Source organism: Bos javanicus, chromosome 1 (genome assembly GCF_032452875.1).
Source record: "Bos javanicus breed banteng chromosome 1, ARS-OSU_banteng_1.0, whole genome shotgun sequence".
Lineage (NCBI taxonomy): Eukaryota > Metazoa > Chordata > Mammalia > Artiodactyla > Bovidae > Bos > Bos javanicus.
In genome coordinates, this window is record NC_083868.1 from 141,494,373 (window position 1) to 141,522,359 (window position 27,987).

A 27,987-nucleotide genomic window follows, 5' to 3' on the forward strand; every position below is an offset into this window, starting at 1 on the left:
AGCTTTAACTCTCTCACTTGCCTCAGCACCTCGTCTCCCAAATTATTGGTCTGCTGTGTAGTGAGCACAGCAAGCTTGGACTTAGTAGCTATAAGACAAAGGACTATCCATAAGAGGGTATCTACAGGTAGGATAAACAAATTTGGATTGTCCATATTGTTTCTTCTCCTTGAGGTCCTAAAATGCCCCCTTTGTCATGCATCGGTTCAGTTCAGTTCAGTCGCTCAGTCGTGTCCGACTGACTCTTCGAGACCCCATGAATTGCAGCACGCCAGGCCTCCCTGTCCATCACCAACTCCTGGAGTTCACTCAGACTCACGTCCATCGAGTCAGTGATGCCATCCAACCATCTCATCTTCTGTCGTCCCCTTCTCTTCCTGCCTCCAATCCCTCCCAGTATCAGAGTCTTTTCCAATGAGTCAATTCTTCGCATGAGGTGGCCAAAGTACTGGAGTTTCAGCTTTAGTATCATTCCTTCCAAAGAAATCCCAGGGCTGGTCTCCTTCAGAATAGACTGGTTGCATCTCCTTGCAGTCCAAGGGACTCTCAAAAGTCTTCTCCAACACCACAGTTCAAAAGCATCAATTCTTGGGTGCTCAGCTTTCTTCACAGTCCAACTCTCACATCCATACATGACCACAGGAAAAACCATAGCCTTGAGTAGACAAACCTTTGTTGGCAAAGTAATGTCTCTGCTTTTAAATATGCATAGTGACATGGTATAATGGTTATTATATTTTTACATAACAAATTACTCCAAATTTTAGCCCTGAAATTTCCTCATCATTTCTTGACTCAGGAATTCACATGAGCCTCAGACTGGTGCCTCTGGCCCAGGGTCTTTCCTGAAGTTTCAGTCCAGCCGTGGGCCAGTCAGCTGCACTTGAGGAAGGAGATAGATGGGTTCCAGGTCAGACATTTGAAGATGAAGTTCCAATACCCTGACCACTTGATGTGAAGAGCCGACTCATTGGAAAAGACCCTGATGCTAGGAAAGCTTGAGGGCAGGAGGAGAAGTGGATGATGAGGATGAGATGGTTGGATGGCATCACCAACTCAATGGACATGAGTTTGAGCAAACTCTGGAAGATGGTGAAGGACAGGGAAGCCTAGTGTGCTTCAGTCCACGGGGTCGCAAAGAGTCAGACATGACTTAGCAACTGAACAACAATAGGTTAGACATTTACAGACAGAAATAACTTCCAGATAGAAATAATAACAGGAACAAGGTAAATAGCTGGCTTTGCCTCTAGATACACAATTAAGATTAACAGTAATGGCATTGGCAAGAGCCCTGTCCAGATAAGAGACAAAGACCACATATTTCTCATCCTCAAGGTCAAGGTGACCTTCTTGACTGCACATGCACAGGAAGGCTCCTTGGGGGGTCAAAAACGGAGGTAGTTGGCACCCTCCCTACAGGTAGTGATGTCAACCTACCTGGGGGCCTCTTAGCTGTAATCCAACTTGGCTAAGAGATGTGTGCACACATGGGAGGTTCCCGAGATATACCAAATACAGCCACAGAACCAGGTAAAGCAAGATGATTGGCCAGAGGAAACCTGGAAGAAATGCCCCATGCAAGTAATTCAAACTACCGTAAGGGCGTGACTCTGAGCCCACCCATGTGTGTCTATTCACACCTACTCTTTTTTTCTCCTAATAAACACTTTACTTGTTTTACTCTTTGTGGAAATTTATTTCTACACAGCCAGTGGGCTGGAGCCTTATCACCAGCCACTGGCCCCGGTGGCCTAATGGCTAGGATTCAGTGCTCTCACTGCCGGGGCCTGACCTCACTCTGGCTAGGGAAGCCAAGCCTGCTGCAAGCCGCTGCAGGCCAAGGCCACCCCAGATCAAGTCCGTTTCTCTGAGCTCCATTTCCCTGTTTGATTTATTTTTGCAATCTTCCAGATCGTATGTGTAGACAAATTAGCCCAACGCCTGACGTGGTCACTCCACAGATGCTCCATAACCAAGAGATGGCAATTTTAACACAGAAATTCAACTTTATTCCATAAAGCATGGAACTCAGTTGCAGACAGAGGAGGAACTGAGTTGGAATTTGCAGGAAACTTGTATAAAGGACAGCCTGGATGGACCAATTTCCATTCCCCTGGGGAGAGTTCCCCGGAAGGCAGGTAACATGCACTTTTGCCTCCTCCATTGGAATATCAAACCTTTGCCAAGTGATCACGATGAATGCCAGCTGGACAGCTGGCCCTTATCCAGGACAAAATGATTTTGGAATGGCCACCAACTGTCCCCAGCGACTCCACATTGGGCCACATGAGAGCTTCTCCAGTAGCTCAACAGTAAAGAATCTGTCTGCAACACAGGAGATCTGACAGGAGATGCGAGTTTGATCCCTGGGAGTTCCATTTCTGGGTCAGGAAGATCTCCTGGAGGAAGAAATGACAACCCTCTCCAGTATTTTTCCTGGGAAATCCCTTGGACAAAAACGTCTGGTGGGTTACAGTCCCCGCGGTTGCAGAGTCCAACTGGGCGACTAACACCACCACCAAGTCTCGTCCCAGGGCCACCAACTCAGCTCCACCAGTGACAGACCCTGCGTTTCTAGTAAGCTCCAGGGTGAAGCCGATACTGCCGGCCGGGGTACCTTCCTTTGAGAAGCACGGATATATGTCACCCGCACAGAAGAGAAAACGCGGCAGTGACACCAGACTCAGTCTTCAGCAGGGACTGACAGGGCCCTGACCAGCATCAGAGAGGGGAGCATGACCCTGGTGGGTCGGTTCCCAGGCCCCCCGGAGCCCCGCGCAACCCTGCGCTCCGGAAGAACTGCGTCCGGGCTGGATGCAAGGTCCTAGCAGCAGCGCGGCCACAACGCGCAGCGCACAAGACAGCCAGGCTGCGAAATCATCCGGCGGCGCGGGGTGCGGACCCCTAACTCCACCCCCTCCACCTCCCGCGAGTCCTTCTGTCTCCTGAGGCTCCGCCCCCCACCCCGCGCACCGCCCCCTCCTCTCCGGGTCCCTGGACTCCAGGGCGGCGCCAGTAGGACTTTTCTTTTTTCTGAAACGAGAAGAAGAAACCGAAACCCAACTTGAATAGACTGGGAAACCGGAGATCAGAAACTGAGAGGCCTGGGGGAACTCTCCGGAAGTCATGTAACCTCCGGAGTGGTCATGCAGGCCATTCTGCAGGAACAGAGCCAGTCCCCCGACTCTTCACTCACTCATTCATTCTAGAACATTTATTGAAATGCTATATGTCAGGAACTGTGCTGGATCACAAGGATAGCAACAAACACCACCGACTTGTCCGCCCTGTTGATGGCCTGGTAGCAGACAGGGCGTTCAAGAAAAGACCAAGACGGTGTGATGAAGCCATGGTCCCGGGAAGCCGGAAGCTGGGGCGGGGAGCTCCCAGAAAGCAAGTCCATTAGGCCTGGAGAAGGACGGAGACTGGCTGACTTCTGGGGAGAAGCCCAGGTGGAAGATGAAAGCCCTGAACTGGAAGTTCTTGTGCAGTGAGGAGGCATTACATTCAGGCAATGGAGGTGGAGCAAGGTGAGGCTGGGCATGCCAAGCTGAGCAGGTTGGAATGCCTCTACCCTCTCCCAACCCTGCAGTGGGGCACGGGGGTCCGTTCGCTTCCCACAAGTATCTGAGGAAATGCACCAGTTACAAGTAGGGAGTGATGCATAGAAGACTGCTCAGCCCGGCTTCCCATTAACACCAGTGCACCTCTCCTCTGCAGAGCCAGGCCAGCAGGTGATGAGAGGGCTGGACTAGGGCCAGAGAGACCTACAGAGCCCTGAGCACCCAGGACAGCACAGGCAGAAGGGTTTCTGGAGTCAGCGTGATTTTTTTTGCCTCTGATATGCTTTCCTGGAAAAGACCCTGATGTTAGGAAAGATTGAGGGCAGGAGGAGAAGGGGGAGGCAGAGGATGAGATGATTGGATGGCATCATCGACTCAATGGACATGAGTTTGAGCAAACTCTGGAAGATGGTGAAGGAGAGGGAAGCCTGGCATGCTGCAGTCCATGGGTTGCAAAGAGTAGGGCACGACTGAGCAACTGAACAGCAACAAATGCTTTCCTGTGGATGCTGTGTTTTTGCCAGACACTTTAATGAAGTTAGGAAACAGTAAGAAGAGGGTAGGGGGCTTCCCAGGTGGCGCTAGTGGTAAAGAACCCGCTTGCCAATGCAGGAAACATAAAAGACATGGGTTCAATCCCTGGGTGGGGAAGAGCCCCTGGAGGAGGACATGGCAACCCACTCTAGTATTCTGGCCTGAAAAACCCCCATAGACAGAGGACCCTGGCAGGCTACAGTCCATGAGGTCGCAATGAGTGGGACCCGACTGAGTGACTAACCACACACATGATTACTAAGCAATCACTGTTGGTAAGTAGTTAGGCACTGGAGCATCCAAGCTTGATAGGCTTTTATCAAGATGACAGCCTCATCAAGGAGGTGGCCGTATCCACACTATTCAGAACATCCATCTGAAATGCAAAGCATCTTTGCCTGAGCTAATTAGGCCCACAGAAGGGAAGAGGTGGAAGAGGTGTGACCCAAGCCGGAAGAGGTGTGACCCAGGCTTAGAAGGAGCTGTCCAGGGTAGCTGCAGAGACAGGAAACACACAGCTGGGGCTTGACCAGAAAGGAGCATGTCTCTGGGAGCCCAGGATGACAGTTAGGTCAGCAGAAGTGGGATCAGGGGTGGTGGGTGGTGAGTGGGGTGCTGAGCCTGGAGGGCAACTCTCAAGGGCTAAGAGTTTGACACTTACCTGGTAGACTATAGTGTCTCTCTAGTAGGGGAAGAGTAGTCCACAAGTCAGGTAAAAGGTTGTGAACTTCCCAAGAACAAGAGCTGCATCTTGTCAGCTTTAGCATGGAGAGAAGATGCTAGGGAACTCAGGCTTAAGAATAAATGTCTTGATTACAGTCTAAGTCCCCCACTTCCTAGTCAAGGGGCCCAAGAGTAATCTGACTTGTTGGCCTCAGTCTCCTCATATCTAACATGAGTGTGATGATCTTACTCCCCTCACAGGGTGGTTCTGAGGTGAGTTATTTTCTCAGGGTGGCACCCACATACTATGGCCTAGAGCATACAAGCTATTATTGTCTTATTATTGAATTACATTCCAAACAAAACCCTGGGCTCTTTAGGGAATTACCTTCTAAGGTGCATATAGAAGCAGCAGGTACCAAAATCCCAGACCAGGAGGCAAGAGGGGGAAGAGCCTGAAGCATCTGGGCACCAATGTTAAGGATACACTTGACCTACTGACAGGGAGTGATTCTTTCAACACTGAACTCCAGGCACCTCACTCACCTGTTTCTAGTTCTGGCCCGGGCAGTGACTTTTGCCCTGGCCAATTTTCACTTTTGCCAGTGGCTCTTCCTGAGTTCATTTCTGTACAGGAATCAAGGGGAGAGCCTCCTGTGGTTTGAAGAAGTAGGATCATGCCTCAGATTTAAGTCTTCACTCTTCTTTGTGTCAGCTGAAAAAATACATGCAACCTAAAAGTTTGGAGGTATGCATTATTCAGCAGAAACTTTTAGGACTGCAAGCCCAGGAGACAGCATCTCAAGTGACCCTGGGAAAACTGCTCTGAGAACAAGGGAGCTGGGGAGAAGCCAGGTTATACAGATGTTTTGCAACAAAGGGCAGGTAGTTTGAATTCCAAAAAATTTTTTTATAAATTACAGAAAACCAGATAATTCCAAGTTAAGGAATTTAGCGGCTTTTCTTTGTATGCACCTAGCCCAAGCTATAGTTTTTCCAGTAGTCATGTATGGATGTGAGAGTTGGACCATAAAGAAAGCTGAGCATCAAAGAATTGATGCTTTTGAACTGTGCTGCTGGAGAAGACTCTTGAGAGTCCCTTGGACTGCAAGGAGATCCAAATAGTCCATCTTAAAGGAAATCAGTTCTGAATATTCATTGGAAGGACTGCTGCTGAAGCTGAAACTCCAATACTTTGGCCACCTGATGTGACAAACAGACTCATTGGAAAAGACCCTGATGCTGAGAAAGACTGAAGACAAGAGGAGAAGGGGATGACAGAGGATGAGATGGTTGGATGGCATCACTGACTCAATGGACATGAGTTTGAATAAGCTCTGGGAGTTGGTGATGGACAGGGAGGCCTGGTGTGCTGCAGTCCATGGGGTCACAAAGAGTCGAATACGACTGAACGACTGAACTGAACTGAACTTGAACATTCTTTGGCATTGCCTTTCTTTGGGACTGGAATGAAAACTGGCCTTTTTTAGTCCTGTGGGCACTGCTGAGTTTTCCAAATTTGCTGACATATTGAGTACAGCATTTTAACAGCATCATCTTTTAGAACTTGAAATAGCTCAACTGGAATTCCATCATCTCTACTAGCTTTGTTTGTAGTAGTGTTTCTTAAGGCCCACTTGACTTCACACTCCAAGATGTCTGGCTCTAGGTGAGTGATCACACCATAGTGGTTTTCCAGGTCATTAAGATCTTTTTTGTATAGTTCTTCTGTATATTTTTGCCACCTCTTCTTAATATCTTCTGCTTCTGTTAGGTCCATATCATTTCTGTGCTTTATTGTGCCCATCTTTGCATGAAATGTTCCTTTGGTATCTCTAATTTTCTTGAAGAGATCTCTAGTCTTTCCCATTCTGTTGTTTTCCTTATTTCTTTGCATTGATCACTGAGGAAGGCTTTCTTATCTCTCCTTGCTATTCTTTGGAACTCTGCATTCAGATGGGTTTATTTTTCCTTTTCTCCTTTGCCTTTCACTTCTTTTCTTTTCTCAGCTATTTGTAAGGCCTCCTCAGACAACCATTTTGCCTTTTTGGATTTCTTTTTCTTGGGAATGGTTTTGATCACTGCCTCTTATACAATGGTACGAACCTCTATCCATAATTCTTCAGGCACTGTGTCTATCAGATCTAATCCTTTGAGTCTACTTATCACTTCTACTGTATAATTGTAAGGGGTTTCATGTAGGTCATACCTGAATGGCCTAGTGGTTTTCCCTACTTTCTTCAATTTAAGTCTGAATTTGGCAATAAGGAGTTCATGATCTGAGCCACAGTCAGCTCCTGGTCTTGTTTTTGCAGACTATATAGAGCTTCTCCATCTTTGGCTGCAAAGAATATAATCAATCTGATTTCAGTGTTGACCATTTGATGATGTCCATGAGTAGCATCCTCTCTTGTGTTTTTGGAAGAGAGTACCATGATGGCTGCTAGATGGCAAGTATTCTCCTTCCTGAGTTTCTTTAGGGCTCACCAGTTCACCGTAAGCTGTGGCTACAATGGCTGGTGACTGTGACATCCTTGTTTACTGATATGGCAGGAAATATTCCATTTCTCATTTGTAACTAGGAAGTAACTGAGGCCTGGATGGGTAAGCAGCCATGCAAGGGTTCCTTGAAAATTGCTGGGGAAGCCCGTGTTCTCCCATTAGACCCCAGCAGAGGGCCACATAGCAGACTTCAGGCCAGGGAGCTGCTCTGTGTGGCCCCCGCCCCTTCTTTTGGGTGCCACGACATTGAAATTGGTTCCATCCAAGTTTTCCCGGTGTGGCTGAAGAATGTCACCTGCCATATCAGTAGACAAAAGATATTGCAGCCATCACGCTAGCACCCACTGCATTTTTTGACCTGTGACTGTATGTCCTTCAGGGATTCAGGATGAAGAAAAGCAGGATGCTGGCCCTAGACGGCTAAGGTGCACATCAAAGGAATAATTTCAAGGAGCCCAGACTGTTGCATCTTCCCATACATAGAATAAGTGCTGAATGCATGAACTTGAGATGTCTGGTTTTCCTTTAAGTAACAGTAATTTTGTTAATATTTTCACTACCTGGATTTTGTTGCAAAAACTCCTATATATTCTGGCTCCTCTCTGACCTGTTTGGAGCCATCCCTAAGAGCAGTCTGAGAGGCTGTCTTCCAGGGAAAGTCCTCAGCAAGTCCACCAAGTAAAATATAATTCTCAATGTTTTTAGGTGTGCAGTTTCTTTTTTTTTTTTTTTTTTAAAGTCGACATCTGACCCCAGGACTTGGAAAAGGGGCAGTTCTGGGTCTTTGTGTAGGGCGCAGGAGACGCTCTCTAACCACAGGAGTCTTTGTGGGGAGGACACTTGTCCAGGCTTCTTAGCTGAGCCAAGGAGAATGGAGGTGGGGTGCCAGCCCTTTCCAAAATGAAATTTTACTCCTCACCCCCAAAGCCCTCCGGGAGGGCTCATCTTTGGGTCTATTTGACCTCGGTCCCCCCCCCCTTTCTACTCATTTCCATCCTGAAGAAATCAAATGAGCTAAACTTCAGGGAGGGATTGGGACTTCCCTGGTGGTCCAGGGAACCCTTTGCTTCCAATTCAGGGGGCACAGGTTTGATCCCTGGTCAAGAAACCAAGATCCCACATGACATGCAGAGGGGTCAAGAGATTTAAAGGTGGGGAGAGGGGGCGGTGCTTGAAGAGGATAAGGAAAATTGAGAAAGGAGCCTGATGTAGGTCTGGGTGAGGAGGGGGCTAAGGGGGTAGCTCCCTAGCATGCTTGAGAATCCCTCCGGGGCTGGAATGTTCCCAATGAACCTACAGCAGGAGTTTGATACCCAGTTATCAATGCATCTGTTCAAACAACCAAAGGTTAAGGGACCGGTTCCAAGCTACCTTGGGCTTTGGATGACTCGGGGCTGCTTGAGCAGAGATTCTCAAACTGCCAGGAACTTCAGAAGGGCCGGATAAAGCTCGGGTAGCTGGGTCCTGCGCCCGAGTTTCTGAGGCAGCAGGTCTGGGTGCGGGCCGAGAATCTGCATTTCCCGCAAGCTCCTAGGGATGCTGTTGATGCGGGGCGCACCTAGAATGCCTTTGGGAGAATACAGTTGAGTGTGCGGGGCGCAGCGACCTCGGGAGGCGCCGGTTCGGAAGTGCGCCACCCGTTCGGTTTCGGTTTCCTTTCCGATCCAGCAGCCCTGAAAACTTTCTGAGTTTCGTTTCTCCGAGGCTGGGTAGGAGGTGAGGGACGGGGAGGCGGGGCAGCGAGCTAGGGGCGGGGTTAGCGCTGAATAAAGCCGAGGAGGGTGAGCGCTGGGAGCCTGCCGGTCTCTGCGCTGGGGACGGGTAAGTGTAGCGCTCCTGGGTCTGGGCACTCTCCGCGGGTCGGGGCATTTGGGCGTTGGCTGGGAGTTGAGCGCTCTGGGGTGCCAGTATTGCGCAGACTAGGAGAAGGCGATGGCACCCCACTCCAGTACTCTTGCCTGGAAAATCCCATGGACGGAGGAGCCTGGTAGGCTGCAGTCCATGGGGTCTCGAAAAGTCGGACACCACAGAAGCGACTTAGCAGCAGCAGCAGCAGTAATAGTAAAAATGAAAATGATTAATAGTGATGGCAACCCAGTATTCTTGCCTGGAGAATGCCATGGACAGAGGAACCTGGTGGGCTGCAGTCCATGGGGTCTCAAAGAGTCGGACACGACTGAAGCGACTTAGCACGCAATAGGGATGATGACATGATGATGATGATAATGCAGTGTTGGCTGGGTTCAGAGCATACTTGATTCTGCTTTCCCACCGACACGCTGCTGAGGCTTTTGAGTTACGCGTCAAAAAACAAGCACTGGCGACTTTTCTGCCGGAAGAAATAGGAAGGTGGAGCAGAGCAGGTAAAGAAGGTCTCCGAGGGAGCCAAGGAGTGCAAGCCAAACAACTCTACGCCGGGGGCTGGGAGGTATCCTTGGAAGCGCAACGACCCAGGGGATCTTCCCCAATCTCGCTGCAAAGAGGGATGTTATAGCCAAGGGTCTCCGCGGACAGGTTTTGCCTGCGGGAGCTTCCCTGTAGAAAGCCGGGGCTCTCCGGAGATGGGGCATGCGCTGAAGTGCCCTGCGCGGAGTACAGGTCACCCAGGGGATGGAGAGCTGCTTCCAGCAGCTGTGCAGCGGGATGCGATGGTGTGCGGCCGGCTCAGTTAGTTTTCCGGGTGGAGCGAGGTAGGACCGTACTGGGGGCTGGCCGAAAGCCCAGGCATTGCTGAGACCTGCAACACGCGGAGCAGCCGGGGGTGGCATTCTAGGAATTAATAAGTCAAATTTTAAATCAAGTTTTTGTTGGACTTGGGAAGTAAAAGGAGATGTGTTGATTTCTTCTTTATTGTAGTCATTCACAGGCGGCTGGGTCAGGATGCTTCTTGTGAGCTGAAAAAGTGTTTTAGTTTTACATCCTGCCTTGGGGGCCATTGTGTTTAAGCTGTAGGGAACACCCCTTTAATGATTAACTTGTGGCAAAAGCAATAGTGTTGCAGGAAGCGGGACCCCTTCCAGGGCCGGAAACTGAGCCCTTATCTAACACTCGGAAATGGATTGTCCAAGGAGACACACACATGTGCTGACAAAGCAAGAGATTTTATTGGGAAAGGGCACCCGGGTGGAGAGCCGGAGGGTAAGGGAGCCCAGGAGAACAGCTCCGCCAAGTGGCTCGCAGTCTTGGATTTTATGGTGATGGGGTTAGTTTCCAGGTTGTCTTTAGCCAATCATTCTGACTCAGGGTCCTCCCTGATGGTGCACACCTTATTCAGCCAAGATGGATGCCAGCAAGAAGGATTCTGGGAGGTGGCTGGACGTGTGGTGTCTCCTTCTGACTTTTCCCAAACTCTTTCTGTTGGTGGTGACTTATTAGTTCCCTTTTCTTACCAAGACCTCCTGTCATAAAACAACTGATGCAGATGGTTACTGTGGTGCCTGGCCAGCATGGGCAGTTTCAGTCAGTGTGCTTCCCCTAACAATAGAATATAAAGGGAAAAGTTAAAGAAACAGATCTAATACAGTGTCAGATTTGTTATTCCCTATTACAATCATAAACAATTTAAATGCCAGTGAGTTTTTGGAAGGTGAAACACTTCCATGAGAAAAAGCAAATAGAAGTTCTTAAAGGATTACCTGGACTGAATTATTTGGGCTGTTCAGTTCGACAAGTGCAGCCAGGTGCTGAACGTGACGAGTAAGTAAAACACTGATTTTTATTAGGAGATGGCCTTGCCCCAGAGATCCAAATTGATTTTCAAAGACTATCTGAGATAGGTACAGATGTTTAAGATGTACAGACAAAACTCACAAGACTTGGTTTTCAAGGGAATGTCACTTTATGAAACAAAGATAGAGACTTTTTTGTTCTCAAAGCACCCATGGTCATTGAATGCTAGCCCTGGGGATCAATGATGCCACATGACTGGGCACAGTAAGGTCAGCTGAGGTTGTGGTCTTTAACCCGGGGCCCCAGCTCCAGCCTAGGAGCCCCTGGGCACACGAAATCATGGGGATGGGTGGTGGTTAAGAAATAAATTGCCAGATTCCATAAGTATTCTTTAAAGTTGATCCCTTTCAAAATCACCTTTCACTATAGAGTGAACAGAATCCATCCCTCCCCCGCGCTTTTTTATTTTAAGCAAGCTTGCCCTTTCAACTTGTCCTTTCAAAATCCGAATAGGCCTTGGGGGAGGGTCCCTAGAGAATATACAAAAAGAGCATCAGGAAAAAAAAGTGTTGATTCAGTACACGGACAGCAAGTCTCTCTGCTTTATCCTTCAACCTTAGAATTTAAATATTTAAGGTTTACAAAAGGACTCAGGGAACTGTGAACTTCCTTCAAAGCACATCCCCTCTGCATCTTCACCATTCTCAGCAATGGGATGTATGGCGATGAGCACTGACATGTATTGTGTTTATCGGGTTTTGGTCTAATTTGTATGTTTTGCCTGATTCCAAGGCGGTGTTGGAGCAGAGCTCTGCATTTCTGCCAACTAGTCAGCACTACATTGTCAAGTAAAAGGAAGGTATATTGAGGTAAGTGCTTTGTACTTTTTATAACATTTATTTCAAGTCCTAGGGGAAATATATTTTCATTTACTTTTATCCAAGATTATTACATAAGTCTTAATATTTAGAAGCTTATGGTCCCAGAAAAAAAATTACAATTTTTTAACATATAGTCCAGTGGTTAGGACTCAGCACTTTCATTGCTGGGACCTGAGTTCAAGCCCTGGTCAGGGAACTAAGATCATGCAAGCTATGCTATATATATATATATATATATATATATATATATATATATATATATATATATATAAAATGTTTGGGTATTATCAAATATTTAGAATCCCTCATCTACATTGGAAAGAGTCTTACAGTAATTTTATTTTTAAACGTAAATTTTAAAATGCATTAGAAATTTCATTCTTTGTTGCTATTTAAATTTATGGTGAAAAAAATTTTTGATGTTCACCCTATAAACATGATTGGAAATACAGAGTTTTAAAAAAGCTTTTGACGTCCAGAAACATGTCTTTGAAGACCACTGAGCTGGGATGGAGCGTGTCTTCATCTGACATTTGGTTCCTTGGAGTTCTCCTGTCATTTCTTTCTGATCTCCCACTCTGTCCCAGTGTGTCTTATGGTGGGTTTGGTTCCATGATTGAATGTACCCAGCTCCTGAATTGTGTTAATCCTGATGTTCTTGATTTATGCTGAACTGATAAAGGAAGAAGATGGTTCATTCTGACTTGGGTATCAAAGAACTTGATTCACCTGAATCCAGTCTAAATGGAAGTGAAGATATGGTGAGGGAACATGAAACTGTAAGTTGATGCCTGAAAACCACTGTCCATGTGGACATGAACTGTGTTCACTTGTGGGCTGCCCATTGATAACTGCGATGCCATTGGTGCCCAGGGATGCTCGCTTCCTCATCTCTCCAGGGGCTATATGTGGATGCACAGATGTGTGTGATTCATTCTGCTTGGGCCCTTCTTGCAGCCAAAGGACTTCCCTGGTGGCTCAGACGGTAAAGCGTCTGTCTACAATGTGGGAGACCCGGGTTCGAGCTCTGGGTCGGAAAGATCCCCTGGAGAAGGAAATGGCAATCCACTCTAGTACTGTTGCCTAGAAAATCCCATGGACAGAGGAGCCTCTGGTAAGCTACAGTCTATGGGGTCGCAAAGAGTCGGACACGACTGAGCGACTTCACTTTTCTTACAGCCAAACGCCATTAGTGTTTTGTCTTAGCTGATCCTGAAAGTGAAAGTGTTAGTCACTCAGTCATGTCTGTCTGTGACCCCACGGACTGTAACCTGCCAGGCTCCTCTGTCCATGGGATTCTCCAGGCAAGAATACTGGAGCGGGTAGCCATTCCTTTCTCTAGGGGATCTTCCCAACCAAGGCGTCAAACCAGGGTCTCCTGTATTGCAGGAGGATTCTTTACCATCTCAGCCCCGTGGTTGGGGTGCAATTTTGGTCTGGAAAATCCAGGCAAGAGGCCAATGGGCTGGTGTAAGAATTGGGCCCAGACACTGGGCCCAAGGAGCCCTGTGAGGTCACGTGCCCACATTATAGTTTGGTCTCGAGCTCAAACCTCCTAAGTGTCATTGTGATATCTCCAACAGTGAAGCCATGTGGTGTCTTTTCTCCCAGGAATGAGACATATTTTTGGTGGGAAGCAAACTTGGCTTCTCGAATCAGTTCAACCTGAATTTGATTCCACTGCTGACACGTGCAGCTGTAAGAACTTGGGTGGTTACTCCTCCCTTTAGAAGCTTGGTTTTCCATTTCTAAAATGAAAATAATAAGAGTATTTACTTTGTGCAGCTGTTGAGAGGAGGAGTATTTACTTTGTGCAGCTGTTGCTGAAGCTGAAACTCCAGTACTTGTGGCCACCTCATGTGAAGAGTTGACTCACTGGAAAAGACTCTGATGCTGGGAGTGATGGGGGGCAGGAGGAGAAGGGGATGACGGAGGATGAGATGTCTGGATGGCATCACTGACTCGATGGATGTGAGTCTGAGTGAATTCCGGGAGTTGGTGATGGACAGGGAGGCCTGGCATGCTGCGAATCATGGGGTCGCAAAGAGTTGGACAGGACTGAGCGACTGAACTGAACTGAACTGAGAGGAGGTAGAGTTTGGGCACTTAGAAAGAGCTCTGTTTATTGCTGTCATATGTTTTAAAGCAATGGATCTTCAGCCTCTTTCCAATTGCCTCCATTTTAATCATCAGTGGTTAACAATATTTTAAACAATATTATAAACTACACCAAAGGACACAGAAAAATAAGAAATTCACCCATATTTCCAGCACCATAATATAACTGTTGTCTCTTGCCTGGCTGTAACTGGCAAGGAATAGGGCAGTAGGAACTCATAATGCTCACACCCACATGTTTGAATGTTGTTGTTGTTGTTATTCAGTTGCTAAGTTGTGTCCTACTCTTTGAAACTCCATGGACTGTAGCATGCCAGGCTCCTCTGTCTTCCATCTCCCAGAGTTAAATTCATGTGCATTGAGTCGGTGCATGCTATCTAACCATCTCATCCTCTGCCAAGCTCTTCTCCTTTAGCCTTCAGTCTTTCCCAGCATCAGAATCTTTTACAGTGGGTTGACTCTTCGTATCAGGTGAGTGTAGCTTGGCCTTTCTGGCCAGGTTGAACAAGGTGTATCTTATGACCCAGAAATTCCACTTCTAGATATTGACCTTGGTTCTCAGAGTATGATCCCCAGAGAAGCAACATTAATATCTCTGGGGAAGTTTGAAATGCAAACTATCACCCTCGCACACCCTTCCCCAGACCTAGTGAACTAGAAATTTCAGGGGTGGGACCTACCATCTGTGTTTCTACAAGACTTCTAGGTGGTTTTTCTTTGTGCTGAGGTTTGAGATGCATTTTGCCATGTTTGTACAGCATTTTTTTATAAGCAAAACCAGAAATAACACAAGTGTCCATGAGTAGTGGAATGCATACATAGATTGTGGTATGCAGTAGAATTCCACACAGCAGTGAAAAGTAATGAGCTAGACTTCCAGGGATCATGATGGCTGGGTCTAAAAAACAATGGTGTGGCTGGTGGCTCTATGGTTCGGGCTCAACACTTTAACTGCCATAGGTTGGATTCAATCTGTGGTTGGGGAACTAAGATCCCCTGGAAGCCACATGGCATGGCCCCCCCCAAAAAATAAATAAATTACAATAAATAGACTGTGGTGAATCCCCTAGAATCAGGTCACAGAAGAAATATACTGTATCATTCCATTTATATAAAGATCCAGGCCGCCATAAGCCATGTATTTTTTAGGGAAAGATGGGTGGGGGGTAAAACGAATGAAAAGCAAGGACATCGTTTTCATAAACCTGGAAATAGAGGGACCCTCTAGAGGTAAAGGGGTTTTAGGAGGAAGTTGCCTGGGGAAGGGTGGACAAAGTGTCTCAGGTACAGGGGATATGTGTTTTCTTAACCCAGGTGGTTGGCACATGCATTTTGGCTGATTACCGTTCATGTTTCATAAACTCTTGGGAATGGGTGATATAAAGAAATGAAAACAAAAAGAACTCATAGTGAAAGAAAGTGAAGTCGCTCAGTCATGTACGACTCTTTGCGACCCCATGGGCTATAGCCTACCAGGTTCCTCTGTCCATGGGATTTTCCAGGCAATAGTCCTGGAGTGCATTGCCATTTCCTTCTCCAGGGGATCTTCCCAACCCAGGGATCAAACCCGGGTCTCCCGCATTGTAAACAGACGCTTTACCGTCTGAGCCCCCAGGGAAGTCAATAACCCATAAGGAGGGCTAAAATAAGCCACTGATGAGTAGGAAGGTACAGCCAGGTATGTGCATAGCCCCCACAAGGTTTTCCCTGGGGATTCAAGCTCCAAACCTTTCTTAAGTGAGAAAATTCACACAGGACACTTGTTTAAAAATAGTGGGGAAGATTTTATTCAAGACTATTGCAATAGAGGAGAGGGCTTGAACTTAGTGTGGCTACAAGGACAAGTGGACAGGATAGAGGAGAGGAGAAGGAATTGCCAAGAGTAATTTGGGAAGGGTAAAGGGAGGTGAAGAATTGATGTTTTTGAAGTGTGTTGCTGGAGAAGACTCTTGGGAGTCCCTTGGACTGCAAGGAGATCAAACCAATCAACCCTAAAGAAAATTGGTTACCACAGCTTTAATAATAATTATGGAAATCAGGTCATGTTAACCCTCCAACTCTTTTGTTTTTCAAAGTCATTTGACTATTCTAGGAGTATTTAGACTCTTTAGATTTACTGTGATTGTTAATATAATTGGACTTGGAAAGATATTTTGCTATTTGTTTTCCATTTGCCCTATTCTTCATTTCCTCTTTTTCTGCTTTCTTTTGAATTAACTAAGTTTTTTATGATTTCATTTTATTTCCTTTGTTGGTTTATTGAGTACAACTGTTTTAGGGAGTATATCATGTCTTTAATTTATCAAGTTTACCTTCAAGTACTAATATATTATTTCATATATAATATAAGAACCTTATGATAATATGTGTCCATTTGTCTCCTCCCAGCCTGCATGCCATTTTTGTCATGAGTTTTTATTTTATCAATATTTTAAGCCCCCACATTATACTGTTATCCTTTTGGAAATGGCCAATGTCTTTTAAAGATATCTGTGGCAACAAAGTGGATATTAAGGACAGAAAGGCTAAGGCAAAGTCAGTTGTCTTCCACCGAAAGAAGAATCTTCAGTACTATGACATTTCTGCCAAAAGTAACTACAGCTTTGAAAAGCCCTTCCTCTGGCTTGCTAGAAAACTGATTGGAGACCCTAACTTGGAGTTTGTTGCCATGCCTGCTCTTGCCCTGCCAGAGGTGGTCATGGACCCAGCCTTGGCAGCACGGTATGAGCACGATTTAGAGGTTGCTCAGACAACTGCTCTCCCGGATGAAGATGATGACCTGTGAGAAAGCGAAGCTGGGGCCCAGCGTCGGAAGGCTAGTTTTATAGGCAACTGTCCTGTGACGTCAGCGGTGCAGCGTGTTTGCCACTTTATTATATAGCTAAGCAGAACATGTGCTTAATCTTTGGATGCTGAAGGAGATGGATGGGCTTTGGAGTGAATGTGGTAGTTAAAAAAAAAAATACCTTCATTTTTTGGACCCACATATTTAGGTGTTTTGGATCACAGTTGTTTCCTCCTTGAGTTTCAAATACAAGACTGCTATAGTCACATGACAATATTGAGAGGTGGAATCTTGTTTGTTACTGTCATTCCCATCCCTTTTCATTTAGAATCAGAATAAAGTTGTATTTCAAATATCTAAAATAAATAAATAAAGAGATTTAAGTAATAAAAAAGTATAGTAGTCACCATTTCTGGTGTAAATTCCTTGGTGTAGATTAAAATGTCCATTCAATATCATTTTCCTTTGGCTTGAAGGGCATCCTAAACATTTCCTGTAATGCAGGTCTGCTAGTGATGAATTCATTCATTTTTGTACATCCAGAAAAGTCCTTACTCACTTTCTTATTTTAAAAGATTTTTTTTTTCCAAGTAGAAAATTTTAGGTTGATGATTTTTCTCAGTACTTTAACAAAGTTGCTACACTGTCTTCTCATTTGCATAGTTTCTACTGAGAAATAGGCTATAAATCTCGTGTTTATTCTTCTGTACATAACATGTCATCTTCTGGCTGGCATTCTGTCATTATCACTGATTTTGACCAATTTGACTATAGTGTGCCTTGATATAGTTACTTTATGTTTCCTTTGCTCTGGGCTCATTGAGCTTTGGGGATCTTTGGGTTAATAGTTTTCACCAAGTTTGAGGACATTTATTTCTTCAAATATTTATTTCTGTTTTACCCTCATTCTCTTGATTGGGGAGCTTTAATCACCTGTATACATTAGGATGATTGAAGTTGTCCATCTTTGATGGAACGTGACCTGCAGGTTATGATAGAGATCTCCCATTCTGCCTCTTCCAGGAGTCCAAGAGCAACCTGTACAGCCAATATGAAGAGAAGGTGCGGCCCTGCATTGATCTCATCGACTCCCTGCGGTCCCTGGGCGTGGAGCAGGACCTGGCCCTGCCCGCCATTGCTGTTATCGGGGACCAGAGCTCGGGCAAGAGCTCTGTGCTGGAGGCCCTGTCTGGGGTCGCCCTCCCCAGGGGCAGTGGTAAGCACTTGGCTTCTGTGTTGCTTAGCTCAGGCTGCAGAAACAGAGGACCTCAGACTTGGGCTTAAACAATAGAAGTTTACTTCTCAAAATTTGGGAGGCTAGAAGGCCAAGATCAAGGTATTACCAGGGTTGGTATCTCCTGAGGCCTGTGTCCTCCGCTCACAGATGACTGTCTTCTCCTGTGTCTTCTGGGGGATGGTGGAGGATGTTTGCAGAAGTCTGGGGTTTCCCAATGCAGTGTTACCACCTGGGCTGATGGAAAACACCGGGGTGAAGCAAAAGATCTAAAGTAGGGGATTTCAAGTCAAACTCCATCTGAAATGTACATTCTAGATGCACATTTGTGAGTCACCCCAGATAGCATGCCTCAGAGAGTCAAAGGGTGAGAACAGGGAGTTTGCAGTTTTAGGAGCCTCCCGGATGATTATACAAATTTAAGAACCACTGGTCTAAGACCACCATATAGGACTGTATAGACCTGATGAGTAGTGGTTTCCTAGGTATTGTTACAAGATGTCCTCTTGTGCTGAGGCTGAAAAAACTTGGGAATGAAGACGAGTGGAAAGGCAAAGTCAGCTTCCTGGACAAAGAGATTGAGATTCCAGATGCTTCACAGGTGGAAAAGGAAATCAGTGAAGGTAAGTGTCCCATGTTTGTTCTTCATGCCTATTTGCATATCTGGTCAACGAGGTGAAATAGATGGGGTCTGCCTGTCACTGTTCCCACTCTCCCCTTTCTAGGCCTGTTCTGGTCCCTCAGGAACCTTCCCTTCCCTCCATCAGGCCCCCAGCTCTCTTGTATTTTCTCTTTTTTTTACTCTCATTAAGACCAGTGCTTTGGACAGAATCTGACCTCAGTAATTTATTACTTAGTATGTAAGTATGTATCTGAGCATAATGTGAATTTTGAAGCTTGTCTTCAAATATGGAGTATTTGTCCTTTATTCAAAGGCCTCCCCACTCCACAGATCTGATGTCAGGGTGTGGGTCCAAGGAACACCTTCACCTGTTAACCAGCTTTCCAAAATGCTGACTGGACCATCACTGAATCCTGTTCAGAACTGGAAGTCTTTTTCTTCCAAGAGTGGGATGCATGTGCTTGAATAATCCCAGTTTAGAATAATATATGGCAGGTCTCAGTAAATGCACACCACAGAGATTACTGTATCATTTTGAAACATCTGAAAAGAGAAAATTAACGCTTAATGTCGGAGAAGGCAATGGCACCCCACTACTCCAGTACTCTTGCCTGGAAAATCCCATGGACAGAGGAGCCTGGTAGGCTGCAGTCCATGGGGTCGCTAAGAGTCAGGCAGGACTGAGCGGCTTCACTTTCACTTCTCACTTTCATGCATTGGAGAAGGAAATGGCAACCCACTCTGGTGTTCTTGCCTGGAGAATCCCAGGGATGGGGGAGCCTGGTGGGCTGCCGTCTCTGGGGTCACACGGAGTTGGACACAACTGAAGCGACTTAGCAGCAGCAGCAACGCTTAACGTCAGAGATCAGATCAGTCACTCAGTCGTGTCCGACTCTTTGTGACCCCAAGAATCGCAGCACACCAGGCCTCCCTGTCCATCACCAACTCCCAGAGTTCACTCAGACTCATGTCCATCAAGTCAGTGATGCCATCCAGCCATCTCATCCTCTGTCGTCCCCTTCTCCTCTTGCCCCCAGTCCCTCCCAGCATCAGAGTCTTTTTGAATGAGTCAACTCTTCGCATGAGGTGGCCAAAGTACTGGAGTCTCAGCTTTAGCATCATTCCTTCCAAAGAAATCCCAGGGCTGATCTCCTTCAGAATGGACTGGTTGGATCTCCTTGCAGTCCAAGGGACTCTCAAGAGTCTTCTCCAGCACCACAGTTCAAAAGCATCAATTCTTCGGTGCTCAGCTTTCTTCACAGTCCAACTCTCACATCCATACATGACCACAGGAAAAACCATAGCCTTGACTAGACGAACCTTTGTTGGCAAAGTAATGTCTCTGCTTTTGAATATGTTGTCTAGTTTGGTCATAACTTTCCTTCCAAGGAGTAAGCGTCTTTTAATTTCATGGCTGCAGTCACCATCTGCAGTGATTTTGGAGCCCAGAAAAATAAAGTCTGACACTGTTTCCACTGTTTCCCCATCTATTTCCCATGTAGATAGGGACAAAGTAGTGATATACTTAGTTGCTGCTAAGTGTGAGTGAGATGAGTAAGCAATTTTCCCTTATTGACTTTAATTTCTTCCTAGTATGTCACATAATTAAGTTCTAGTAATTTGGGGAAGATACATAAATGGTATGAACTGATATCCAGCAGTAGGAAAGAATGGATTTGACTCTATAAAAGTGGAAGCACTAACTACCATTTATTGGCTGTTGTGTAAAAATTAAATAATGTTATCATGAAAATGTTATTGTGTGTTTGTTGGGATTAGGTTGCCTGCAGAAAATGCAAAATTAGTGTGTATCAGTTAGTCCTTGGTGTGTAACAAAACAATCTCAAAACCTAATGGCTTGGAACAGTTTATTTCCTGTGATTCAAAGGATCAGCTGGGCAATTCTTTTCCTCTAGGATGATTTGGCTGGGGCCAACAGTCTAGGATGACCTCGGGTACCCACCCAATCCTCGACTGGAATGACCAGACCTTCCCATGGTCTGACAGTGGCCTGTCCCCCCCAGGTGACTGGGTTGGGTTCTTTAACATGTTGGTAGAAGGGTTCCAAGTACCAAGAGACCTGAGTTCGAAGCTCTGATGTGTAAGCATCTTTCAGTGTCTACTGGAATACATTTTGTGACAACCTGTTACTCAAAGAAATTAATGTACTCAGGCCCACTTTCAAGAAGCAAACTCTCTTGATGGGAGAAGTGGCATTCTTTCTATAAAGCAGCGTTCATATGGAGATGGGAAGGAGTATAGAAGCCATTTGTGCAAGCAAGTTACTAACACAGTGGTTTAAACAATGTCAGTTTTATGTCTCTCAGAGCTGATGTAAGGGTTCCAAGGTTATGAACCCAGACTCCTGTCTCATTCCTACACTCTGTGTGGCCTCTGCTCCCAAGGCCCCCTTATCATTTAGTCAAGTGCCCATTCCTGCCAGCTAGTCATTGGCAAAGGACCTATCCCTGTCTTAAGCATATTTCTGGAAGTTACACATAGCATCTTCACATCTATCCCATGGGCCAGACAATTTTATATGACCGAATCTCTGGGAAATGGATTTGGTGGGGTGGGGGGCAGAATTAGCAGATTGTGCTACATATAACATTGTTACTATTATTTCCTTCTACATTCTTGACCGATATAAAGCATACCAAAAAGACATTCCGGATGTATAAAGTAGTCAGCTGGTATTAGCTAAAAGTTTGATGAAGTAAATTCTTATCTTGAAATTTTTATTATTATGGACGAAGGGACATAATTAAATCTCTTAATGGAATATCAACAGCTAATGCTCAGCTTGCCTGAAACAAGCATGTACCACCACCCATAACTTTCCAGGTCATGTTTTAGGAGTCACCATTTATTTTTATTTGTTTTCATTTTACCTCTTTGTTAAGTTCCTAGTGGATGAATGGGAGGAATTTAGGTGTGGCACCAGGAAAAACTTACCTGCTCTGCCAGGTTAAGACTGGTTCAGATGGGTGTCACCTACAGAGGTGTTCTCGCTAGTTCTCTCTGCAGACTATTCTGGCCACTGGCAATGCAAATATGGGATTATCCTTTGATGTCCCTTTTTGTTTTGGAGAAATGAATCTGTTCCAAATATGCCTTACTGTTGAATCACAGCAGGTGGGCGTTGCCTTCAGAAGATTCACTGTAATGAGATATTCCATCCCAAGCTCTATTCCGTTTTTCTTTCTCCTCTTCTCTAGCCCAGATTGCCATCGCTGGGGAAGGCACGGGGATCAGTCATGAGCTGATTAGCCTGGAGGTCAGCTCCCCTCACGTCCCAGATCTGACCCTGATAGACCTTCCTGGCATCACCAGGGTTGCTGTGGGCAACCAGCCACCCGACATTGAATATCAGGTGAAACTTCAGGCTCCATCCTGGCCCAGGTCTTGTGCGGGGGAGGGGCTGCATTAGAGCATCAGTGAGTCCAGGACCAAGCTTGAGGAGTGGGTATGGGGAGGTGGGGAATTTGGAGCATGCATTGGTCAAAATTACTCCACCAAGTTGGATGGAAGCTTCTATGGGAAGAGGCAAAGTTGGGAAAGCATTTTATTTGTGTTTTATGCAGTGACTCATTTTTGGTTATAGTTATACTCTATGCCATATCTAAATTGCATGCATTAGGAAGGGGTTTTATGTGGGAAGAAGGAGCATTAGGAGCAAATATAATGATATTCCTGTATCAGTGAATCTCACCCTGTGGATTAAAGATTTAGGGAATATCAAGCAATTCTTTTGGCATCTTATTTTTCATTGTGACCTTCAGATTTGAGGTCTTGGCAGATGACTCACGAGTTAAAACCTCATAGTGTTCCCTCAGAAAATGTAGTTTTTCTGACTTGTGTTGTCAGCTCATTTCTGTGTTTGCTTCTTGGAAGAAATACCTCTGGGACTTGGAAGGCCAGAAGCAAGTACAAGGTCAGGACCTGTCTCAACTCTCAGACCCTCTAATTTTCTTACAGATCAAGTCTCTCATCAGGAAGTATATCCTTAGGCAGGAGACCATCAACTTGGTGGTGGTCCCTGCTAACGTGGACATCGCTACCACAGAGGCGTTGCGCATGGCTCAGGAGGTGGACCCCCAAGGAGACAGGACCATAGGTGAGAAGAATGAAATTGTTAGTCACTCAGTCATGTCTGACTTTTTGTGGCCCCATGGACTGTAGCTCTCCTAGCTTCGATGTCCTTGGGATTTCTGAGGCAAGAATACTGGAGTGGATTGCCATTCCCTTCTCCAGAGGATCTTCCTGACCCAGGGATTGAACCCGTGTGTCCCCCATCTCCTGCATTGCAGGCAGATTCTTTACCAGCTGAGCTACCAAGGAAGCCCACAGTGGAATAGTTCAGTTCAGTTCAGTCGCTCAATCGTGTCCGACTTTTGCGACCCCATGAACCATAGGATGCCAGGCCTCTCTGTCCATCACCAACTCCTGGAGTTCACTCAAACTCATGTCCATCGAGTCAGTGATGCCATCCAGCCATCTCATCCTCTGTCTTCCCCTTTTCCTCCTGCCCCCAATCCCTCCCAGCATCAGAGTCTTTTCCAATGAGTCAACTCTTTGCATGAGATGGCCAAAGTACTGGAGCTTCAGCTTTAGCATCATTCCTTCCAAAGAACACCCAGGGCTGATTTCCTTTAGAATGGACTGGTTGGATCTCCTTGCAGTCCAAGGGACTCTCAAGAGTCTTTTCCAACACCACAGTTCAAAAGCATCAATTCTTCGGCACTCAGCTTTCTTCACAATCCAACTCTCGCATCCATACATGACCACTGGAAAAACCATAGCCTTGACTAGACGGATCTTTGTTGGCAAAGTAATGTCTCTGCTTTTGAATATGTTATCTAGGTTGGTCATAACTTTCCTTCCAAGGAGTAAGCGTCTTTTAATTTTGTGGCTGCAGTCACCATCTGCAGTGAGCCCAAAAAAATAAAGTCTGACACTGTTTCCACTGTTTCCCCATCTATTTCCCATGAAGTTCGTTTTCTGAATGTTGAGCTTTAAGCCAACTTTTTCACTCTCCACTTTCACTTTCATCAAAAGGCTTTTGAGTTCCTCTTCACTTTCTGCCATAAGGGTGGTGTCATCTGCATATCTGAGGTTATTGATATTTCTCCCGGCAATCTTGATTCCAGCTTGTGCTTCTGCCAGCCCAGCATTTCTCATGATGTACTCTGCATAGAAGTTAAATAAGCAGGGTGACAATATACAGCCTTGACGTACTCCTTTTCTTATTTAGAACCAGTCTATTGTTCCATGTCCAGTTCTAACTGTTGCTTCCTGACCTGCATATAGGTTTCTCAAGAGGCAGGTCAGGTGGTCTGGTATTCCCATTTCTTTCAGAATTTTCCACAGTTTATTGTGATCCATACAGTCAAAGGCTTTGGCATAGTCAATAAAGCAGAAATAGATGCTTTTCTGGAACTCTCTTGCTTTTTCAATGATCCAGCAGATGTTGGCAATTTGATCTCTGGTTCCTCTGCCTTTTCTAAAACCAGCTTGAACATCTGGAAGTTCACAGTTCACATATTGCTGAAGCCTGGCTTGGAGAATTTTGAGCATTACTTTACTAGCATGTGAGATGAGTGCAACTGTGCAGTAGTTTGAGCATTCTTTGGCATTGCCTTTCTTTGGGATTGGAATGAAAACTGACCTTTTCCAGTCCTGTGGCCACTGCTGAGTTTTTCATATTTGCTGGCATATTGAGTGCAGCACTTTCACAGCATCATCTTTCAGGATTTGAAATAGCTCAACTGGAATTCCATCACCTCCACTAGCTTTGTTCGTAGTGATGCTTTCTAAGGCCCACTTGACTTCACATTCCAGGATGTCTGGCTCTAGGTGAGTGATCATACAATCGTGATTATCTTGGGATAGTGGGATAGTATCCAACCTTAAAAAGGAGGGACATTCTGACACCTGCTACAATGAGGATGAACCTTGAAGACACTGGGCTCAGTGACATAAGCCAGTGCCAAAGGACAAATACTGCATGACCTCATCCATATGAGGGACCTAGTGTGGTCAGGTTCATAGACAGGAAGTCAAGTGGGGGAAGGGAGAAATAGGAGTTAGTGTTTGGTGGTTACAGAGTCTCAGCTGGGGAAGAGGAAAAGGTTTTGAAGATGAATAGTGGTCAAGGTTGCCCAACAACGTGAAAGTGTTTCATGCACCTGAAATGTGCATGTAAAAATGGTTAAAATGTTATGTTTGAAAAAATGCATTTGGCTGTAAATAGCAGAGAGCCTGAGGAGAGTGGCTGAAACAAACAGCAATTTATTTTCACACCTAACAAGAAGTCTGGGCAGAGGCTGCTCACCTGCATACCAGTGATGCCGTCAGTCCCTTCCACATTCTGCTCCACCATCCTTAGCTGCAGGTCTCATTCTTTGCTTGTCCTGCTGCCCATCCTGCCTGGGATGAGAATCTCTCAGCCAGGGCTGCGGCTACAAGTGGGCACAGTAAACCTCAGAGTTAATCCTGGGCTGGACAACCGCACGGGGCCTCACATACAGATGGGTCCGTGCTCGGGGCAGTGTTCTGATGCTGCCATCTTGCAATACTTGTTTAAACAGGCATTCTGCATTTTCATTTTGCATTGGGTCCTGCAAATGACCTAGCTGATCCTGGTCAGACCCTTATTTTCCCAAGTGTGAGCCAGGCCCCACCTGCACCAATATTAACTGAAGAATTTTTAGAAATGCAAGTCCCTTGATCCTACCAAATCTGCTGAATCAAAATCTCTGGAGCGGGGCCTTAAGGTGGCTCTGATGTACAGGGAAGTTTGAGACCCATTGCATGAGAGTGAACTCCTTTGCTGAACAGGAGGAACGTAATGGGCCATTACACGCTGCTGTCTCTCTGGCATGAGAGCCAAGGTCTTGGTGAAGTGAACTTAAGGAGCACAGAGAGGCTGAGCCTCGCACCTTCACTAGGCAAGCTGCATTGTCTGCCCCAAGCAGCGTGGGAGCAAGCCCAGGGCTAGGGGACCTCGCTCCCCAGGAGGGGAGCTGACCTTACTCCTCACCCTGCGAAGATGTGAACATTCTGTAAGCAGAGTCTCTGGATTGCAGGAATCTTGACAAAGCCCGATCTGGTGGACAAAGGCACAGAAGACAAGGTCGTGGACGTGGTGAGAAACCTGGTTTTCCACCTGAAGAAGGGCTACATGATCGTCAAGTGCCGTGGCCAGCAGGACATCAAGCATCGGATGAGCCTGGACAAGGCTCTGCAGAGAGAGCGGATATTCTTCGAGGATCACGCACATTTCAGGTATGTGCATGCAGCTTTCCCAGGGAGAACCGAAATTAAGGACCTCCTTCCTCACAGGAGAAATGCATGCTGTCCCAGGTTGGCTGTTGAGAGTATCCGTGTGTGTCTGTTCCTTTACTGTGATCATGGGGAATCTGCCTGGAAGAGGAAAGGAGGAATTCACAAAGTAGGCAAAGAATAAAACTTCAGAAGAAGGCGGAGACTTTTTGCAATAACTTATTATAGTTCTGGAAACAGAATATAAATGTAAGTGTAACAGGATGGAAACAAAGTGGAAAACCCAGAAGTAGGCTCAAGTACATACATTTGGTCTGTGATAAACGTGGCACTTCAAATTCCTGGGCTTTTGTCAGTTTCATTATCAATCAGTGGCACTGAAATAATTATTTAATAGTTGGGAAAGATTAAATTTGTCCTTACTTAACATGGGATACCAAAATAAATATCAGTGGAAGTTTAAAATTAAGTACAAAGAAAGTACCACTTCTCATAAGAAAATATAGGCGGAGAATTAATAATTCCAGGATAAAGGCCTTTCTAACCCTGATGCCAAAAATGAAATTTTTTAAAAAAAGGATGATACTGATAAATTGGTTATTTTGAAATAATGAGAAGGTGTAGAGTTGGTGGGAAAGGAGGGGTGTGGGCTTGCATCTCCGTTGCCAATGGCGTGTGCTGAGATCACACAGGTGTCCCTAAGGCTGAGTTCCATTTCTAGGAATTCCACACAGGCAAGCAATCAGAGATGTGTTCAGTAATGTCCCCTAAAGCATGTTCAGCACAGATTTGTTTTTAATTGTGAAGACTGTGGAATGTACATGTTGAAAATCATGGGATTTGTATGGAGTAAAGAGTAAGAGATCACAGTGCTAGCAACCATTATAGTGCTGTGCCAAGGAGATGCCAATAAAAAGATTCTTATAGGATGTTGAGGAAAAAATGACACATTCACTGAGATCCCTTGTGTGTGCACATGTGTATGTGGGAGGAGACGCATGTCCTTTGTAAACATTATCATATTTGATCTTCCCAGAAGCCTGCAGAGACACATAATTCAGAAGAGATCCTTGCAGTCCTGTGTTCATAGGAGCATTATTCACAATAGCTAAAAAAAAACATGGAAGCAAGCTGAGTGACCACTGATAGATAAACACAATGTTTATCCAAAATGGATTAAAAAAATTCTATCCACACAGTGGAATAGAATTTGGCCTTAGAAAGGAAGAAAATTCTAGCACCTGCTATAACACGGCTGTACCTTGAGGGCAATATGCTCAGTGAAATAAGCCAGTCATGAAAAGACAAGCACTGTATAATTCCTCTAATACAAGGTCCCTAAAGGGGTAAATTCATAGAGACAGGACCTGGGGGAGGGGGTGGAGAGATGTTTAATGGGGACAGAGTTTCAGGTGGGGAAGATGAGCTGTTTCTGGAGGTAGATGGTGGTGATGGTCACACATCAATGTAATTGTACTTAATACCACTGAATGTGTGCCTACAGGCTTCGCAAGTGGCACTCCCTACTTGTGAGTAAAGAACTCACTTGCCAATGCAGGAGATGCAGGTTTGATCCCTGGGTCAGGAAGATCCCCTGGAGGAGGGCATGGCAACCCACTCTAGTATTCCTGCCTGGAGAATCCCATGGACAGAGGAGCCTGGTTGGGCTACCTTCCATGGGGTCACAAAGAGTCAGATATAACTGAAGTGACTTAGCTCACACATGTGCACTTACAAATTATTAAAGTGGTGAATTTTATGTATATTTTCCCACAATTAAAAAATTCGACAGGTACAGAAGCTGAAACTTAGGTATGAGTGTACTCTTGCAAAGATGTGTGTGAACTCATGTTTCCTGGCTGCCCTTCATCCTAAAAAGTCCCTTAACATGTGGAAAACTGTGTAGTAGCTCACTCTACAAACACATATTTGGAAAGAGTGAGAGGAGGGCTTGATCTCCTTCCCCAAGCAGCTCATGGTTTAAGTTGTCATCCCCCAGTTCAGGCTTCACCTGTGTAAATATCTGTCAATATATTTTCATGAAGCCCAATACCAATGCACTGTGTATACAGAAGGGTATGTGCATGTTATGGAAACATATCTCTAGGTGATATGTGAATTTTTATAAA

At 45.7% G+C, this 27,987-nt stretch overlaps 2 protein-coding genes across 5 annotated transcripts in view; one reads left to right on the forward strand and one right to left on the reverse strand.

Moving 5' to 3' along the window:
- Positions 1-27,987, reverse strand: part of TMPRSS2 (transmembrane serine protease 2) — a 126,205-nt gene that overhangs the window by 33,300 nt on the left and 64,918 nt on the right. The gene's annotated exons all lie outside the window — the stretch shown is intronic.
- The window catches only part of MX1 (MX dynamin like GTPase 1), a 38,249-nt gene continuing 13,345 nt past the window's right edge, over positions 3,084-27,987 (forward strand). The window contains exons 1-9 of one of the 4 annotated variants that reach the window (XM_061422098.1): positions 8,988-9,086; positions 11,727-11,803; positions 12,498-12,576; positions 13,601-13,786; positions 17,742-17,934; positions 18,438-18,575; positions 21,793-21,947; positions 22,553-22,691; positions 25,663-25,861. In XM_061422098.1, coding sequence (XP_061278082.1) covers positions 13,751-13,786; positions 17,742-17,934; positions 18,438-18,575; positions 21,793-21,947; positions 22,553-22,691; positions 25,663-25,861 — 860 coding nt within the window. In that variant the 5' untranslated portion in view covers positions 8,988-9,086; positions 11,727-11,803; positions 12,498-12,576; positions 13,601-13,750. Of the gene's footprint in view, positions 3,534-8,987; positions 9,087-11,726; positions 11,804-12,497; positions 12,595-13,600; positions 13,787-17,741; positions 17,935-18,437; positions 18,576-21,792; positions 21,948-22,552; positions 22,692-25,662; positions 25,862-27,987 lie in introns of those variants that run through there. The other 3 variants (XM_061422108.1, XM_061422083.1, XM_061422092.1) reach the window with 3 other exon arrangements.